The sequence below is a fragment of the Mustelus asterias genome, chromosome 17 (genome assembly GCF_964213995.1).
Source record: "Mustelus asterias chromosome 17, sMusAst1.hap1.1, whole genome shotgun sequence".
In the NCBI taxonomy this organism is placed as follows: Eukaryota; Metazoa; Chordata; class Chondrichthyes; order Carcharhiniformes; family Triakidae; genus Mustelus; species Mustelus asterias.
Window position 1 is genome coordinate 48,796,086 of NC_135817.1, and position 18,220 is coordinate 48,814,305.

The 18,220-nt window shown below is 43.1% G+C and overlaps 1 protein-coding gene across 4 annotated transcripts in view; it reads right to left on the reverse strand.

Annotated features, from left to right (window-relative positions):
* Positions 1-16,702, reverse strand: part of caska (calcium/calmodulin-dependent serine protein kinase a) — a 405,920-nt gene extending 389,218 nt beyond the window's left edge. For all 4 annotated transcript variants that reach the window (XM_078232613.1, XM_078232612.1, XM_078232611.1 and 1 more), the window contains exon 1: positions 16,062-16,702. In XM_078232613.1, coding sequence (XP_078088739.1) covers positions 16,062-16,120 — 59 coding nt within the window. In that variant the 5' untranslated portion in view covers positions 16,121-16,702. The remainder of the gene's footprint in view (positions 1-16,061) is intronic.
* Positions 16,703-18,220: the final 1,518 nt, after the last annotated feature.

Below are 18,220 nucleotides of genomic sequence, written 5' to 3' on the forward strand. Positions count from 1 at the left end.
GTACAGATCTCTGCATATTGTATTAATGTATGTCACTTCTAGCAAGCATAACTGAACCACGTTACAAGTTCAACTGATCATCTTGAATTGGTTATGGTTATTAGTACACTCAGGATTGAGAAAGTCCTGTCCAATTGCGGAATCACATTTAGCACTAGCTATTTTGTTTTGGGGTTTTGCAACAATGGGCTGGATGGGTAAACTGGCAATCAAATGTTGGGACGGGTGGCCTGTGCAAGTCGTAATTTTCACTAACAGGACTTTGTCGTCAGTCCAAAAAGATGTTCTAACTATCACACAAGTCATGTATGAATTTTAGTACCGGTGTGATGTCAAATATATAGGCCACACATTTCTGATTGGCTGACTGAAACCAAAGGTGTGCATAGGAACCCTGTAGAAATCCTGATACGGCGACCTATGAAGGAATTGCTCTGAAGTTTTAAATTCCAATGGCAATTCTTCGGCTCCCAGGGAAGTTTCACGACCCTCTCTGACTCTGAACTAGAGTTGGAGACTTGGGACAGTACCAAAACACTTACCCAGGAAATGTTAGGCATCTTAAAACTTAGTCAATTTCAAACCACCCCCCACCCCGAACCCCCATCACTCACAATGACCCTGAGCTGACCCTATTTAGGTAACATTAAAACTGACAAAGCCCCAGGGCCTGATGGCATCTACCCTAGACTGCCATAGTTTTCTTTTACACTAGCATGCTATATTTTTCAAGATCAGAGCCTTTTGTTGGTAGTGAAGCCAGACTCCTAGTTAATGGTAAACCTAACATCTCGAATTGCCATTAGTTGAGTCATTATTCATGTAGCACCTGGAGCCTGTTGAACGTACACCACTGCTTTCCCCCTCATATTAAGTTGACTGATGTATGTTTCAGATGTTAGGAAACATTGCAAAATGGGTGGTTGGAGAATGGAAAAAAAGGGTGCATATCATTCAATGTGCTAGATACACACCTATATGGGGGTAAACAAGTCTAGGTGATTTTCAACATACATACAACTGAAAAGCAACAAACTGGACCTCTTTTCTGGAGACTTACAAAACACCCTCTTTCCTCTCAAGGAACTCTGCTGTCATAATAACGAAGGAAGTAAAAAATTGGATACGACAAAAATCGATAAAGGAGGCACAGTTGGTAGGGCTCAAAGTAGAAAAATCAACTAGTCCATCTGAATGCATCATAAGTTGCTGAGGAAAGGTAATGGGGAAACCGCAGAGGCTCTGCCCACAATCTTCCAATCCTTCTTTTATATGGGAGTGATGCCACTGGAGTGAAGGGTAGAAATATTTGATGCCTGTTCAAAAAAGAGGGGTAAACCTAACTAATATAGGCTAATGAGCCTAACATCAGAGGTGGGGAAATTTTGAGACGATCTAATTCAGGGCAAAATTTATACTCTATTTGGTTAAAAAATAAGAAACAGCAAAGATATGTTGCAGTACAATTTGGAGTATTTCTATGTCAGACTGTTGCTTGACTGGTCTATAGAACAGCTTTTCAAATTTTGATACAAGTCCTAAAACATCAGTGAGGAAGGCTAGATGTGCCTTTGTCACGCCCAATGTTTGGGCCTCTGACGGTGCGTCCGGTTTTATTCTTCAGACTTATTTGTAGCAGCTTGGTACAATTACAGGGCTTGCTATGCCTTTTAAGAGACCAATAAGAGTCAATCACATTGCTGAGAGTTTGGAATCACTTGTGGGTCATATGGGCAAGGACAGCAGATTTCCTTCTAAAAAAGTCTTGTGAACCAAAAATAGGGTCTAATGACAATGATGGTTGTGATTTTTAATGATGTGGAGATGCCGGCGTTGGACTGGGGTAAAGACAGTAAGAAGTCTAACAACACCACGTTAACGTCCAACAGGTTTATTTAGTAGCAAAAGCCATTAGCTTTCGGAACAGGCTGTCCCTTCGTCAGGTGGGTGGGAACAACTATATGATGATATCAACAAGTTCCATCCCACCATCAGACTCACCATGGACTACTCTCCGGAATCGGTTGTATTCTTGGACACACGCATCTCCATTAAGGACGCTCACCTCAGCACCTCACTGTACCGCAAGCCCACAGATAACCTCACGATGCTCCACTTCTCCAGCTTCCACCCTAAACACGTTAAAGAAGCCAAACCCTACGGACAAGCCCTTTGTATACACAGGATCTGCTCGGATGAGGAGGATCGCAACAGACATCTCCAGATGTTGAAAGATGCCCTCATAACAGGATATGGCACTCGACTCATCGATCAACAATTCCGACGCGCCACAGCGAAAAAGCGCACCAACCTCCTCAGAAGACAAACACGGGACACGGTGGACAGAGTACCCTTCGTCGTCCAGTACTTCCCCGGAGCGGAGAAGCTACGACATCTCCTCCGGAGCCTTCAACAGGTCATTGATGAAGACGAACATCTCGCCAAGGCCATCCCCATACCCCCACTTCGTGCTTTCAAACAACCGCACAACCTCAAACAGACCATTGTCCGCAGCAAGCTACCCAGCCTTCAGGAGAACAGTGACCACGGCACCACACAACCCTGCCACAGCAACCTCTGCAAGACATGCCGGATATCGACACGGATGCCATCATCTCACGCGAAAACACCATCCATCAGGTGTACGTTACATACTCTTGCAACTCGGCCAATGTTGTCTACCTGATACGCTGCAAGAAAGGATGTCCCGAGGCATGGTACATTGGGGAAACCATGCAGACGCTACGACAATGGATGAATGAACACCGCTTGACAATCACCAGGCAAGACTGTTCTCTTCCTGTTGGGGAGCACTTCAGCGGTCACGGGCATTCAGCCTCTGATCTCCGGGTAAGCGTTCTCCAAGGCGGCCTTCACGACACACGACAGCGCAGAGTCACTGAGCAGAGACTGATAGCCAGGTTCCGCACACATGAGGATATTGGGTTCATGTCACACTATCTGTAACCCCCACAACCTGCCTGGATGCGCAAAATCTCACTAGCTGTCCTGTCTGGAGACAATACACATCTCTTTAACCTGTGCTTAATGCTTCCTGCACTCACATTGTCTGTACCTTTAAGACTTAATTAGCTGTAAAGACTCACATTCCAATCATTATTCATGGAAATTGGGTTTGTGTCTTTGTGCCCTGTTTGTAATCAGAACTCCCACCCACCTGACGAAGGGACAGCCTGTTCCGAAAGCTAGTGGCTTTTGCTACCAAATAAACCTTTTGGACTTTAACCTAGTGTTGTTAGACTTATTACTGTGATTTTTAAGGCAGAGGTGAACAGATCCTTGGTAAACAGTTAGTGATAAGATGTCAGGGTCGGCGGGATACAGATTTGGGGTTACTACCAGATCACAATCTTATTAAATGGCAAAGCAGGCTTGAGGGGCTGAATGGCCTGCTATATTTTTATACTAGATTTATTGAAAGTGAATTTAAATTCCCCAGTTGCTATTGCGGGATTTGTACTTGTGCCTGTGGACCACTAGTCTAGTAACATAATTACATGCAAGATGTACCCATGTGAGATCATCTTTTGTTCAAAGAAATTGCTGGCGTTTCTGAACATTCCCAGAAACAAAAGCATACGCAATCCACAGTGAACTGTAAAATTGTAAAACCTTCCCATCCTACCCTGATCAAATCCAATACCAGCGTCTTGTGTTTAAACGAAGGAAACTACAATGGGATGAGGGAGGAGTTGGCTAAGGTAAACTAGGAGCCCAAATTTTATGGTGGGACAATTGATTAACAGTGGAGGACTTTCAAAGCGATTTTTCAAAGTGCTCAGCAAAGGTATATACCAGTGAAAAGGAAGGACTGTAGGAAAAGGGATAATCAGCCGTGGAAATCGGAGGAAATAAAGAAGGGTATCAAATTGAAAGATAATGCATACAAAGTGGCAAAGATTAGTGGGAAACTAGAGGATTTGGAAATCTTTAAAGGCCAACAAAATATTACAAAAAAGCTATAAAGAAAAGTTAGATTATGAGAGTAAACTAGCTCAAAATATAAAAACAGATAGCAAAAGTTTCTACAAATATATAAAACGAAAAAGGGTGGCTAAGGTAAACATTGATCCTTTAGAGGATAAGAAGGGGGATGTAATAACTGGAAATGAGAAAATGGCTGAGGCATTGAACAGGTATTTCACAGTGGAAGACATAAATTACATGCCAAAAATTGATGACAAGGAGGCTATGGCAGGTGAGGACCTAGAAACGATTATCACCCAAAAGATAATGTTGGGCAAGCTAATGGGGCTAAAGGTAGCCCTGATGGAATGCATCCCAGATACTAAAAGAGATGGCGGGGTAAATAGCAAATGCACTTGAGGAAATTTACCAAAGTTTGCTGAACTCTGGGGCGGTTCTGGCAGATTTGAAAACAGCAAATGTGACGCCACTCTGTTTTAAAAAAGGAAGTAGACAAAAGGCGGGTAACTATAGGCCGGTTAGTTTAACTTCTGCAGTGGGGAAAATGCTCAAATCTATCATCAAGGAAGAAATAGCAAGACATCCGGATAGAAATTGTCCCATTGGGCAGACGCAGCTTGGGTTCATGAAAGGCAGGTCATGTTTAACTAATTTACTGGAATTCTTTGAGGACATTATGAACGCGGTGGATGTGGTGTATCTGGATTTCCAGAATGCATTCGACAAGGTACCGCACAAAAGGCTGCATAAAAGTGCAAAGCGTACGGATAATGTACTAACATGGAGAAAGGATTAGTTAACTAACAGAAAGCAGAGTAGGGATAAATAGGTGTTTTTCTGGTTGGCGATCAATGACGAGTGGTGTGCCTCCAGGATCAGTGTTGCGACCGCAATTGTTTACAATTTACATAGATGATTTGGAGTTGATGACCAAGTGTAGTGTGTCAAAGTTCGCAGATGATATGAAGAGGAGTGGTAGAGCAGAATGTGCAGAGGACACAAAGTCTGTGGAGGGATATAGATAGTTTGAGTAGGCAAGGGTCTAGCAGATAGAGTACAATGTGAGGACATCCATTTTGTAGGAATAACAGCAAAATTGACTATTATTTAAATGGTAAAAAATTGCAGCATGCTGCTATGCAGAGGGACCTGGGTGTCCTTGTGCATGAATCACAAAAGGTTGGTTGCAGGTGCAGCAGGTAATTATGGCAAATGGAATTTTGTCCTTCAATGCTAGAGGGATGGAGTTTCAAAACAGCAAGGTTATGTTGCAGCTGTATAAGGTGCTGGTGAGGCCACACCTGGAGGACTGAATAGTTTTGGTCTCCTTAGTTGAGAAAGAATGTATTGGCATTGGAGGGGGTGCAGAGGAGATTCACTCGGTTGATTCTGGAGTTGAGAGGATTGGTTTATGAAGAGAGACTGAGTAGACTAGGACTATACTTATTGGAATTTAGAAGAAAGAGGAGGGATCTTATGGAAACATATAAAATTATGAAGGGAATAGATAAGATAGAAGCAGGGAGATTGTTTCCACTGGCGGTGAAACTAGAACTATGGGGTATAGCCTCAAAATAAGGGGGAGCAGATTTAGGACTGAGTTGAAGAGGAACTTCTTCACCCAAAGGGTTGTGAAGCTGTGAAATTTCCTGCCCAGTGAAGCAGTGGAGACTACCTAATTGAATGTTTTTAAGGCAAAGATAGATAGATTTTTGAATGGTAAAGGAATTAGGGGTTGTGAACGGGTGGTAAGTGGAACTGAGTCCACGAAAAGGTCAGCCATGATCTTATTGAATGGCGGAGCAGGCTCGAGGGGCCAGATGGCCTACTCCTGCTCCTAGTTCTTGTGTTCTAAAAAAGATTCCCCTGCAAGCACATCTTACTTAGGGAGAGCAGATAAAATTCACCAGGATTTTTAATGACCAATGGCCAGACTGGCCTTTGGCAAAACAGGCCACGTCATTCTGTAAACTCCATCCAGTTCTGATCTAGTGAAAAGGTAAAAGCTAACAATTGAATAAGTCACTGAAGTAGCAAGCCTGAGGCATGAGAAAAGAATGGAACATACACAGAGGGCAAACAGAAGCGAGAATTACAAAGGTCAGAAAGAGTAAAAGCGAGATAGCAAGATAGGAAGTGCACAGAGAAAAGAGGAAAAGAAGTCAAGCAAAAAAAAATGAAAGAAATGAGAAAAAGCATGAGAACAGCAAAAAATACCAATGCAGGGATGGACAGTTCCTAACCATAAATCACACCACAAGGTCAATAATTATGAAAAGCAGCAAGTGTGGTGCATTTGAATATTCAAAAGGTGTTTGCTAAACTACCACATAACAAAGACTTCTTACAAAATTTAAGATTCTAAATCCAAAATAATAACCTGGATAAAGGATGCCAGATTAACAGAAGCAAATAACAGGAAAAATTAATTTCTTGGATTGGAAAGATATAGCTAGTGACAAGCCCAAAAATCAATGTTAGGTTCTGTCATTTCCCATACACAAATAAGATGGAGGCATGGGCATAGATAAAATAGTTGTAATCAAATTAGACAGCATAGAAAATTGTGATGAAGAATGCAGGAAATTACAGGTCAAACAAATAAGAGTGGGAAGATAAGCAGTAAATGCAGATAACTATGAAGTGGTACGTTTTGGAAAAGAGATAATGGATATATATCCCAAATAGTAAAATTCTCAATGGCATGGAGGAAGAGGGTGGAACATATGATATCAGGAATTAGTGGATATAATTATAAATTAGAGATTTGAAAAATAAGAGTGTTATTAGCGCAGAAACATTTGAAGAGGGGTGAAATTCATTCAAAACTTGAATTGGTTTCACAGGGTAAGTGGTGAATCACTGGTCAGTAAATGAATAACCAGGTTTAATTACTAATTGAATAATAAAATCTCTGTTTGGAAGAACCTTTTACGTAGAATGTTACTAAAATAAGTTTTATGTCACCACTTAAATCAGATCAATCTCTGCATTTAAGATGGATTCAGATAATTATACAGAAAAAAATAAAAGGAGACAACTGCATTGCTGTGGATTGACCTGACATGGGGCTAGAACTAGCACAGCTTCAATGGATGAAATAGCCTCTGTGTCTCTAGCAAGTTTCTATAACTTTGACAACAATTTAGCAAGGGATCTGGCACTGATCCCTGTGGTATGCCACTGGACACCAGCACCCCATCACACAACCAGCCTTCTACCACCATTCTGTTTCCTACCACTAAGCCAGTTTTGGATCTAACTTGCCAAGTTACCCTGGATCCCATGCGCTTTACCTTTTCTTTATCAGTCTCCAATGGGAGACCTTGTCAAAGGCTTTGTAGAGATCCATATAAACTAGATCAACTGCACTAGCCTCATCTACACATCTGATCACCTTCATGAAAAATTCATCCAAATTTGTTAGGCATGCCCTCCCTCTGACAAAGCCATGCTAACTATCTCTGATCAAAGTTTGCATCTCCAAGTGGAGATTAATTCTCTCCTTCAGAATTGTCTCCAATAGTTGCCCTATCACTGATGTGAGACTCACTGGTCTGCAATTCCTTGGTTTATCTCTGCCACCCTTAGCGGTCCTCCAATTCGCTGGCACCTCTGTTGTGAGACTTCTTACTGTACCTCCCCTATGGCCAGAGGAATTAAAAATTTGGGTCAAAGCCCCTGTAATTTTCTCCTTTGTCTCCCACAGCAGCCTGACATAACTCATTCAGATCTGGGGATGTGTCCACTTTTAAGCCTGCCAAAACCTCCAATACCTCCTCACTCCCTATGTCACACTGTTCATGAACCTTACAGATCTACTCCCCAAAATCTGTGCCTAGAATAGAATATTTTAGGATTCTCGCTAATTTTACCTACCACTGCTTTTTCATGCCAAATTACACTGCTCCACTAATTACTTTCTTAAGTCCCCTCCCACCCCCTGCCCCCCAATACTGATTAGAATGCATTCTAATCAGTATTCTGTAAGTTGATTTGGTGTCTCTGTACGCCCTGTTTGAGAGCAGATATCCACTCCATCTGACGAAGGAGCAGCGCTCCGAAAGCTAATGGCATTTGCTACCAAATAAACCTGTTGGACTTTAACCTGGCGTTGTTAAAACTCTTACTGTATTCCTAGACATCCAGGGTTCTCTGTTTGTTGCTTTGACATTTTATCCTAAAGAGAACATGTTGGGCCTTTACTCTCTCCATTTCCTTTTTGAAAACCCCCCCACTGCTCTACCATTGATTTTCCCACAAGCAGCTAATCTCTCTCTTCCCTGCTCCCACATATACAAATCTGCCCTTGAATGCACCAATGATATCTGTTTCAACTACTCCAAGTGGCAGAGAGGGCACTTCTCTAAGTGGAAAGCTCAAGCTTCTTACCACCAATATTTTGATATTTCTCCTCCCTTTGGCATCTCTTTTTGTTCCACTCTCTAGCCCCATCTTTTAAAATCCTTTTTTAAAAAAAAAACTGCCTCACCCAAGTTTCTCATTCAATTATTCTCCCTCAGCAATAAGCATTGTTATGCTTGGTGATTTCAAACTCTACCTCAACTCAGTTTGCTAGCTCTCCTCTAAATGTTACTGTTCTACCTCAAACTCTTCCCTTGTTCATCATCAGCCCCTCAAATTTGCCAGCTCACATGATCATTCTACATTCAGCCTCAACCACTGACTAGATTATTTCTCCTTGATCAGCCCTATCCTTCTACCACCTGCCAACTCCACTTCCTCCTCTTTCTGCTAAGCCATTCACAACTGCTCTTTCACGCTCCTCACTGTCTAGTATTTGACTTGCCATATGCCATGATATCTCTGCAGAGCATACCTAGTAATGATTTCTCCTTGTACCTCAGATCTCCGAAGTCCCCACCCAACTCTATCTCTTCCCCCTCCCCTAGGATCTTTGTTCTCCTCCTCCTCATCTACATGCTATCTTTTGGCAGCATTATCCAAAAGTACAAGATCAGCTTGCAAATAAATGCAGATGATACCCTGTCCCCACCTACCCTCGTCAGCCTGTTCGTTGGGACATCCAAACCCAAATGAGAGATATATTTCCTCAAGAAACAAGGAGTAGACCACACAGACTTTCGAGCCTGCTCTGCCATTCAATAAAATCATGGAGAATCTTGGATTTTAACTCCATTTTCCTGTCCGCTCCCCATATCCCTCAATTCCCTGACAGACCAAAAATCCATCTACCCTAGCTTTAAACATACACAACAACAGAGCATCCACAATCCACTAGGTTAGAGAATTCCAAAGATTTACAACCCTTAATTTCTCATCTCACTCCTAAATGATGGGCCCATACCCTGAGACTATTCTCCAGTTAAACACAGTCCTTCAATTCTCAACACAAGGTCCAAACCTCACCAATGATACCATCTCCTCGCCTTAATTCCAACCCACTCCCCCACCATCACAAGTTGATCCATTATTCACAAACTCAGCATCCTCTTTGACCCTGAGCCAGGTTTCCAACTCCATATCACTCTTTCTTTCACAGCATGTGTGCATCACTGGCTAGATCAGCATTTTTTTCCCATCCCTAATTTCCCTCGAGGTGGTGGTGGTGGGCCAGCTTCTTGAACTATTGTAGCCGGTGTAGTGCAGGTACACCCATAGATCACTGTTGAAAGGGAGTTCTAGGATTCTTATCCAGAGACAAAGAAGGAACAACAATATTGAAATGAAACTTGACGCTCCCAGGAATCTACTGCTTGTCCTCTAGGTAGTACAGGTTGTGGGTTTGGATTGTACTGTCGAAGGAATCTGGGCGAGTTGCTACAGGGCAACTTGCAAATTGTACACACGGCTGCCAATGTGTGTCAGTGGTGGAGAGGATGGAGGGAGTGCCAATCAAGAGAACTGCTTTGTCTTGGATGATACAAAGCTTCTCAAGTGTTGTTGAAGCTGCACTCATCTTGGCAAGTGGAGATTATTCCATCATGTTCCCACCTTGTGCTTTGTAAGTAGAGGACAAGCTTTGGGGAGTTACTCTCCACACACATTCCCAGCCTCTGACCTGTTCTTGTAGTCAGTATTTATATGGCTGATCCAACTCAATTTCTGATCAATGGTAATGCCTAGGAGGGTGATAGTAAGGAACTCACCGGTGGTAATGCAATTGAATGTCATGGGGAGATGTTCATTGCTTGGCACTTCCGTGGTGCGAATGTTATTTGCCATTTATTAGCCCAAGCCTGAGTGTTGTCCAGATCTTGCTGCAAATGGGCACCAATGGTTCAGTACCCGAGGAGTTGAAATTAGTGCTGGATATTCTCATCAGTGAACATCCCCACTTCTAACATTTCACTCATTTAAGGGCATTTATTGCCCTTCCCAATTGCCCTTGAAAAGGTGAGAGTGAGCTGACTTCTTGAACCGCTACAGTCCCTGTGGGGCAAGTGCATCCACAGTGCTATTAGGGAGGGAGTTCCAGGATTTTGACCCAGCCACAGTGAAGGGCAGGCAAGATACTTTCAAGTTAGGACAGAGAGTGGCTTGGAGAGCAACCTCCAGGTGGTGGTGTTCCTATGTACCTGCTTCCCTTGTCCTTCTGGATGGTAGCAGTCAAGGCTGTGGAAGATACAGTCCAAGCATCCTCCTGATAGAGGGAAGGTCATTGATGAGGCAGATGAAGATGGTCAGGGCCTTGGATACTAACCTTGAGGAACTCCTGCAAAGATGTCCTGGAACGGAGCTTTTGATTTGATTTGTCATATGTATTGGTGTAGTGAAAAGTATTGTTCCTTATGTGCTATACAAACAAAGCATACCGTACATAGAGGAGGAAAGGAGAGTGTGCAGAATATAGTGTCACAGTCATAGTAAAAAGATCAATTTAATGCAAGGTAGGTCCATTCAAAGGTCTGATGGCAGCACCGAAGAAGCTATTCTTGAGACGATTGGTACGTGTCCTCAGATTTTTGTATCTTTTTCCCGATGGAAGAAAGTATGACCGAGGGTCCTTGATAATACTGGCTTCTTTGCCGAGGCAGCGGGAAGTGTAGACAGTGTCAACGGATGGAAGGCTAGTTTGTGAGATTGACTGGCTTCGTTCACGACTCTTTGTAGTTTCTTGCGGTCTTGTATAGAGCAGGAGCCATACCAAGCTGAGACACAACCAGGAAAAATGCTTTCTATGGTGCATCTGTAAAAGTTGGTGAGAGTCGTAGCTGACATGCCAAATTTCCTGAGCTTCCTGAGAAAGTAGAGGCGTTGGTGGGCTTAACTATAGTGTCAGCGTGGAGGGACCAGGACACGTTTTTGGTGATCTGGACACCTAAAAACTTGAAGCTCTCAGCCATTTCGACTTCGTCCCCATTGATGTAGACAGGGCATGTCCTCCACTCCGCTTCCTGAAGTCAATGACTATCTCCTTCATTTTGTTGACATTGAGGGAGATTATTGTCATCACGCCAGTTCAGCAGATTCTCTCCCGCTCTTTTGTGTACTCTGACTCGTCATTGTTTGAGATTCGACCCACTACGGCAGTGTAATCGGTGGAAAATCGAGTTGGAGGGGAATTTGGCCACACAGTCATAGGTGTATAAGGAGTATAGTAAGGGGCTGAGGATACAGCCTTTTGGGGCACTGGTGTTGAGGATGATCATGGAGGTGCTGTTGCCTATCCTTATTGATTGCAGTCGGTGGGTTAGGAAGTCTAGGATTCAGTCGCAAAAGGGGGAGCCGAGCCCCAGGCCACAGAGTTTGGAGAGGAGTTTTGTACGAATAATGGAGTTGAAGGCCGAGCTGTAGTCAATAAATGAGTCTGACATAGTTGTTTTTGTTATCTAGGTGCTCCAGGGTTGAGTGTTGGGCTGCTATTGAATGGTGGCTGCTATTGACCTGTTGCAGCAATAGGCGAACTGTAGTGGATCCAGGCAATCTGGGAGGCCAGAATTGATTCATGCCATGGCTAACCTTTCGAAGTGCTTCATAATGATGGATATCAGAGCCACCAAAGGATAGTCATTAAGTCACATGGCCTGGCTTTTCTTTGGTACCGGGATGATGGTTATCTTCTTGAAGTAGGTGGGGACCACAGATTGGTGTAAAGAGGGGTTGAAGATGTCTGCAAATACCCTCGCCAGCTGGTCCGTGCAGGATCTGAGTGCTCATCCAGTTATCCCATCTGGGCCAGTCGCTTTCTGTGGGTTGACTTTTGAGAAGGTTGCTCTGAAGTCTGCTATGGTGACCTATGGTCACATTATCAGTAACCCCCACAGCTTGCCTCCTGGGCTTGCAGAATTTCACTAGCTGTTGTGTCTGGAGACAATACACATCTCTTTAACCTGTGTTGAATGCTCCCTCCACCCACATTGTCTGTACATTTACGACCTGGCTGGCTGTAGAGATTTGCATTCTAATCAGTATTCTGTAATTTGATTTCTGTGTCTGTTTGCACTGTTTGAGAACAAATAACCACTCCATCTGACGAAGGAGCTGTGCTCCGAAAGCTTATGGTATTTGCTACCAAATAAACCTGTTGGACTTTAACCTGGTGTTGTGAGACTTCTTATGGTGACCTAGATACAGGTTCGCCTGAGGCTTCCGGGTGGAGGGCAAGCTCTTGCTGACCTCTTGCTCAAAATGGGCATAGAATGTGTCGAGCTCATTGGGGAGGGCTGCATTGGTGTCGGCAATTTTACATGCCCTCATCTTGTAGCCTGTTATGACTTGCAGATCTTGCCATAGTTGGCGAGTGTCCATGTGACTAGCCTGAGACTCTAGCTTGATCTGTTAACTGTCTTTCGGCATCTTTAATGGATCTCCGTAGATCATATAATTTACCCTCAACAAACACTTCCCTTCATGGTATGACTCTAACCAGTGGAAAGCTTTTCCCCCTTATTCCTACTGGTTACAATTTTGCTAGGACTCCTTGATGCTATACTTGGTCAAATGTTGCCTTGTTGTCAAGGACAATTACTCTCATGTCAGCACTTGAGGTCAGCTCTTCTTGTCCACATTTGGATGGCCCACGCACAACCCTAACTGAGCAGAGAGCAGGTTATTACAGAGTCATCTATTGGCCAAATGGCCTACTTCTGCACTGTAGTGTTTCTATGATTTCTACTTCTATGATCACAAAAGATCACCCATATGCATATCTGTGCTATAGCCCACCTCATCAATTTCCATACTTTTGTTGCCTCCAAACTCAATAACCAGTGATCTCCTGGTCAACCTCCCATCCTCCATCAACATGTGAGCCAAAAATGTGCTGCCTATTTTTATTGAAAGAAATTGATGCAAGAATTAGGCCATTTGGCTCTTTAAGCCTGCTCTACTATTCTACAAGATCAAGGCTGATCTTCTACCTCAGCATTCCAAATGACTATCTTGCACAAATCTCACTGATCCATCACTCTATGCTCATTGACCTACAATCGATTATATCTCGACTTCCTGGATTCCACTATTGGTAGCTGTTCCTTTAGCTATCCTGGTCCTCCTCTGTTGAATTCCTTTTCCAGCCTACATCTGGAATTTGAATCCATGCAAATTAGTAAAACATATGCTCATTACAAATTTCCAAAGTTCTAGCAGCATTATGATTAATCTTTTAACTAAGATTGGGGGGGGGGGTGGTTGCTGGGATGAAAATGCAAGTTAGAATACATTTCAGAAGGATTAACTAGAATTTAGCATCACAGATTTCTGTCAAGGGTATCAAACCAATCTGTGGTCGAGCTCAAAGTTAATAAAAAATATTAATGCATCATTTTAGATGTCATTTTATCTGATGTAATGATAGCGCAGTAGCCAACTAGTTGTTTTTGTTTTCACAAAAGCAATCATCTATAATGAAGAAAATGAAAATCTATTACAACAAAATGACAACATTTCTAACTTTGTCCAGTTCTGATGAAAGGTCATTGACCTGCAAAATTAGCTCTGCTTCTCTTTCCACCATGCTGCCCGTATTCTCCATATTTTCTGGTTTTACAACAAAATGCACACTTTTTAAAAAATCCAAACTCTGAAGTTATTATAGTTGGCAAGCAGCAGGAATGAGTTTGCGCAAGGAAGACCTTTCAAACCATCCACATTGTCTCTCTTTGCAAGCCTAGAGCTCCCCGCATCCCAGAATCTAACTTCCTCTTGAAAGATTCCAGAGGTTTTGCTGCTACAACCTGACCAAAAGACTATTCTGGTTATTAATTCATTTGACAACTTTTTCTATGCACTTTTGTCAAAGAGCATGGAAAATATTTCAAAGCTCAAACTTTTGAAGGTTTGAATAGTTTTTTTTAAAAAAATCACCTTCTCAAAAAGCAACTTTAACATGGTAAAGCTTTCCAAGGCACTTTACAGGAACATGATTGTGACAACAAACAGGTTAACAGAGGTGACCAAAAATTTAGCCAAAGAGTTTAATGGGGAGGAGAGTATGTCGGAGATGCCATAGAGGAAGTTTCAGAACTCGGGTGGCTGAAGGCACGGTCACCAATTGTGGGATGTGAGAAGCAGCACAAGAGGCCAAAGTTCTTATAACACATATTTCTGAAGGCTGGAGACCAAAGGAGGTTTCAGCAATAGGGAAAAGACCACGGTGAGATTTGAACAGAAAGTGGAGAATTTTAACAATCCTTCCCATTTCCCTACCTATATTAGGTACTGTAAAACTGAATAGAGTTTCACTCAGTACCACATGGCCATTGAAAGGCAATGTGTAAAATTATGAAGGAAGGAAATATGATCCTGATTGTCAAATCAAAAGGAATGTGCTCACAGATTTTATTGTATATTTCTAAATTATATATGGTCATGTAATTTCACAAGAACACAGCTTCAAAAATATTCCAGTTATCATTGCTTCTTGTTGAGACATGACCATATCAAAATACTTACATCATATCTATGATGGTACCCTCTCAACTATTCACACACAACAATATCTTAAGAAATTGCAAACAAAAATCAAAATAGGGTTTTGCTACATGTTTGGAACAGGAAAACTTCACAGATTGTATGTAAAAGAGGCAACAATGATATCCCTTGAACTACATAAAAATAAAAGCCCGTGATAAAGATTGAGTTTTTTCCCAGATAACATCTAAAGAAACATAGCATTTGATAATGTACTTTCAATTATGGACTTTTGAAAACATCCACCATCACTACTATTCTGATTACATAACAGCAATGAAAACATTTTGCATCTCTCGGACAAGGCCAAGGAAAACAGAAAACAATTCTACCATTTGAACATAATTAAAAGTAAATATTTCTCAAGAAGTTTCTCAACAAACGTAAAGATAAATGAGGTACAAAAATAAGCATTATGATAATAAACATGCATATTCCACATCCTACACTGTGCTATTTTAGAATAATCGAGAATATAGCAGTATGACCCAACCGGCAAGGAAGACAGTCAACATGGATAAACATTTAAAATGAACAATGAAAATCTGCTGATATTCTGTCTATGCAATAGAGAAATCACGATTGGAATGACTACTTCACCGGAGCCTTTTTGCCCTCAACGAAAATGCATCTTGAATTCAGTTGAAGAAAATGAACCATCCCGTACAACGCGAACAAACAATAAGCTCTCTGAATCGAATTATAACATAGCACATTAATGCAGGTGACAAGAGTGCTTGCTAATTTCTGGGTTTTGCGGGAAACCGAAGCTACTCATTACTTCCTGGGAAGATAAATGCTTGATGCACCGCTCCTTCAAAAAGGTGGGACTCGGATCATTCAGATGTAAAAGACTACAACCATAGCAACGGTATCGATATTTCAATTTCATCAGTTCATTTATTGAAAAGTAAATAAATGTCCACAACCGGCTGTACCACTTTTACATTAAAAGGTGGAAACTGAATATCGATTCGTTTCTGATCGCGCAGCTTTGATTTTTAAAATGTATTCGTTTAAATTCAGTTCCAGAGTTATTTCAGTGATTATGCAAAAAAAAAACCTAAATAAATCCAATCTCGGCCTTATCCTGTAATCCACTGGAAACAGGGAGGGCCTGTCCTGTAAATCCACGAATGAAACCACAACCGTAAGACATAACATTCTGACTGCAGTTTTATTTTCTACTGGAATATACAGATGTAAAACACACTTACTTGCCAATCACTTCACACAGCTCATATACATCTTCAAACAGGACGTCGTCGTCGGCCATAGTCGATAATTAAAATCAGAATTTTGAGAATGGAATTTCAAAGTAGGGAAAAAAAACTCTCCAATCGGGGAAATGGATAAAAACGCTTTCCCGTGTAGATCAGTTACGGAATTCAACACACACTGAAAAGAAAAACAATGCAATTTTCCAGACAGCGCCAGTGAAACGAGAAGACTGATTGATAGTGAAGCAGCCGGGTAAAGCAAGCTGCCGGGCGCCGCTCGGCGCTGTTCTCCTTCTGGCGGCGACCCCACCTTCTCTTTCTCACTGGCTTTAAAAAAAAACCGATAATCCACCATCCAAGGCTGCTCCTCTCGGGATGTAGCTGCTCCCCGAAAAAAACCCCAGGCCGAGTCCCGGCGATTATTCGCAATTAAAGGAATGTGTCTTTTTTTTTCTCAAATATATCACAAGCCGACGTTCTTCAAACCATATTAGCACTTCTCCCAGCCCTGCAGTGTTGCTGTTGATGTCGGCCCGTCCCCTGTCGGTGCGCCGCTTCGCTCTCAGGCGGCGGCGGCGGTTAGTCGGAGCTGAAGCCACCAATCAGCGGCCGCTCCTCCTGCTGCCCGCACTCTGGCTGCGTCAGCGCCGAGCTGGCCGGGAGGCGAGCATTCTGCGCACGCGCCGAGCTGGGCCGGGAGGCGAGCACAACACTACGCACGCGCCGAGCTGGGCCGGGAGACGAGCACAACACTACGCACGCGCCGAGCTGGGCCGGGAGACGAGCACACACTACGCACGCGCCGAGCTGGGGCCGGGTGGCGAGTATTCTGCGCACGCGCCGAGCTGGGCCGGGAAGCGAGCACACCGCGCACGCGCCGAGAGACACACACACACACACACACACACTACGCACGCGCCGCAGCCCTCCTTCGCGGCTCGGCACTGCGTGCGCGCCAACCCGGGAAGCCTGCAGCGCCTGCGCAGAGCGCGCGCTTGGTTTCTTGCTGGCATCTTGTCAACGGTTTTTTAAACCCGATGGAAAGACACCGTGCCCTTCCATATAATGGGAAAACTTGGTTTGACTGTATATTTGACGCTCTGAATTGTGTTGCGCGTTGTGGTTGGCGAATGAAGCGGCCAGTTGGATTATGTACTGTTTTGCAAACCCAATGCTCTTCCATGCCTTTTTGCCATCTGCCTGTTTCTTGATACCAACACTGTCCTGCCAGCCTCTCTGTTCCAGGCCTCGTCAATGTCCCGCACTTCAAAACTCTGCTGCCGGCGCCCTTCCACTCATCCCATTCACGTTGGCCTATATTGTCCCATTTGTCCCCCAATGCCTCCGCTTTAAAATGTTCCTGTGTTTAAATCCCTTCATGCCTCGCCCACCCATCTGTACAGTCATTGTTGTAATTTAGATAATGCTGCAGCCAATTGGCCCACAACCTACATTGTGATAATGATAAGATTATCTATTTTTAGTCATGTTACTTAACCGATAAATATTGGCCAGGATGCATGGGCAAACTCCCCAGCTCTTTGAAATTGTATTATATGATATTTAATGCGAAAGGCAGAGAGCGTGAAATCGTTGCGAAACACCGTTAGCCCAACCACTGATTTCCATGTGTGGGGTGTGTAGCTCGCTGCTTCCTGCACATCCCTCCGGAGTTACTACATTAAAATGATACATCCTCCGCGTGTATCTGAACACTTTGAATGAACGCAAACACAATGATATTCAGCCGAACAAGCTGATGCAACGCCAGAATCCCAGATTTGGTCTACGCATATGCATTAATCACTAACGAAAAAGCGTTAGGAAGCTCTGTTCGGAGACTGTTTAAAAGTTCACTCGACACATTCCAGTTGAGGTGCATATGACTTTTGCAAAGGCAAAGTATATGGAAGCATTGTAGTGAGTTGCTACATCTAAGATGTTTGTTGCAAAAGAAGCAAATGTGATGTGAGAAAAAAGCCATTTCACACAACGAGTGGTTTGGACCTGGAGTGCACTGCCTGGAAGTGTGGTGGAAGCTGGTTCAATCGAGACATTCAATAGGGCATTAGATGATCACTTGAATAGAAACAACGTGCAAGGGTATGGGAAAAAGAGCATTGGCACTAAGTCATGCTCATTTGGAGAGCTGGTGC